The sequence below is a fragment of the Eurypyga helias genome, unplaced genomic scaffold, assembly GCF_000690775.1.
Source record: "Eurypyga helias isolate BGI_N326 unplaced genomic scaffold, ASM69077v1 scaffold28221, whole genome shotgun sequence".
Taxonomy (NCBI): domain Eukaryota; kingdom Metazoa; phylum Chordata; class Aves; order Eurypygiformes; family Eurypygidae; genus Eurypyga; species Eurypyga helias.
The window spans coordinates 65-712 of NW_010233166.1; the positions used below are offsets into that span (position 1 = coordinate 65).

At 47.8% G+C, this 648-nt stretch overlaps 1 protein-coding gene across 1 annotated transcript in view; it reads left to right on the plus strand.

Moving 5' to 3' along the window:
- Positions 1 to 232: 232 nt before the first annotated feature.
- Positions 233 to 648, plus strand: part of PIGF (phosphatidylinositol glycan anchor biosynthesis, class F) — a gene marked incomplete at its 3' end in the record, with an annotated part of 7,929 nt that continues 7,513 nt past the window's right edge. Inside the window, exon 1 of the mRNA XM_010161664.1 lies at positions 233 to 460. Coding sequence (XP_010159966.1) covers positions 233 to 460 — 228 coding nt within the window. The remainder of the gene's footprint in view (positions 461 to 648) is intronic.

Here is a 648-nt window from a genome sequence, read left to right on the forward strand (position 1 = left end):
GTGCCGCTGTGGGGGCAGGCTCCTAGCGCACTGCTGCTGTGGCCGTGGCTTTGGGCATGGCTTTTGAACGAGTGACATTCTCCTGCCCCAAAATTGTAATTTTCAGCCCCAAACTAAGCTCAGAGTTCTGCCTCGCGTGTTTTGACGAGGAAAGATCCCCTGTAGTGCCCGTGCTGCGTTTCAGTAACGGGGTGCGACTTGTCTTGCAGGTGGCTGGTCCGTAGGGAACGCGATGAGAGAAGCAGAAATCAGGAGGCTCTTGGCTGCCAACCTCCTCTGTGTTCTTACGGTTATTCTGACAGCGCTTGTTCCGGCTTTCTTCTGGGACGGATTCACAGTTTTGGGAACACACCTCGCGTGGCTGTGTGTTTGTTCTGTTTGTGTTGGTACCCTTAATATAATCTTGCACTTAGTCCTCAAACCAAATCTCCCTCCCAAGAGAAGCTCATTTGCTCACAAGGTAAGATTTTTGTTCTTAAATTGCTACCAGGCAGCGTGAAAGGGAAGCAAATGCTTTCAGTGAAATAATCAAATGAGAAAGAAAGAAGGTGACAGGTTTTGCTGGTGAATTCTTGTTTTCCATGAATGAGCTGAGTGTAGCACCTTTTGAAGTAAGTTCTGTAATATTTTCACGACGTTAAACTTTCC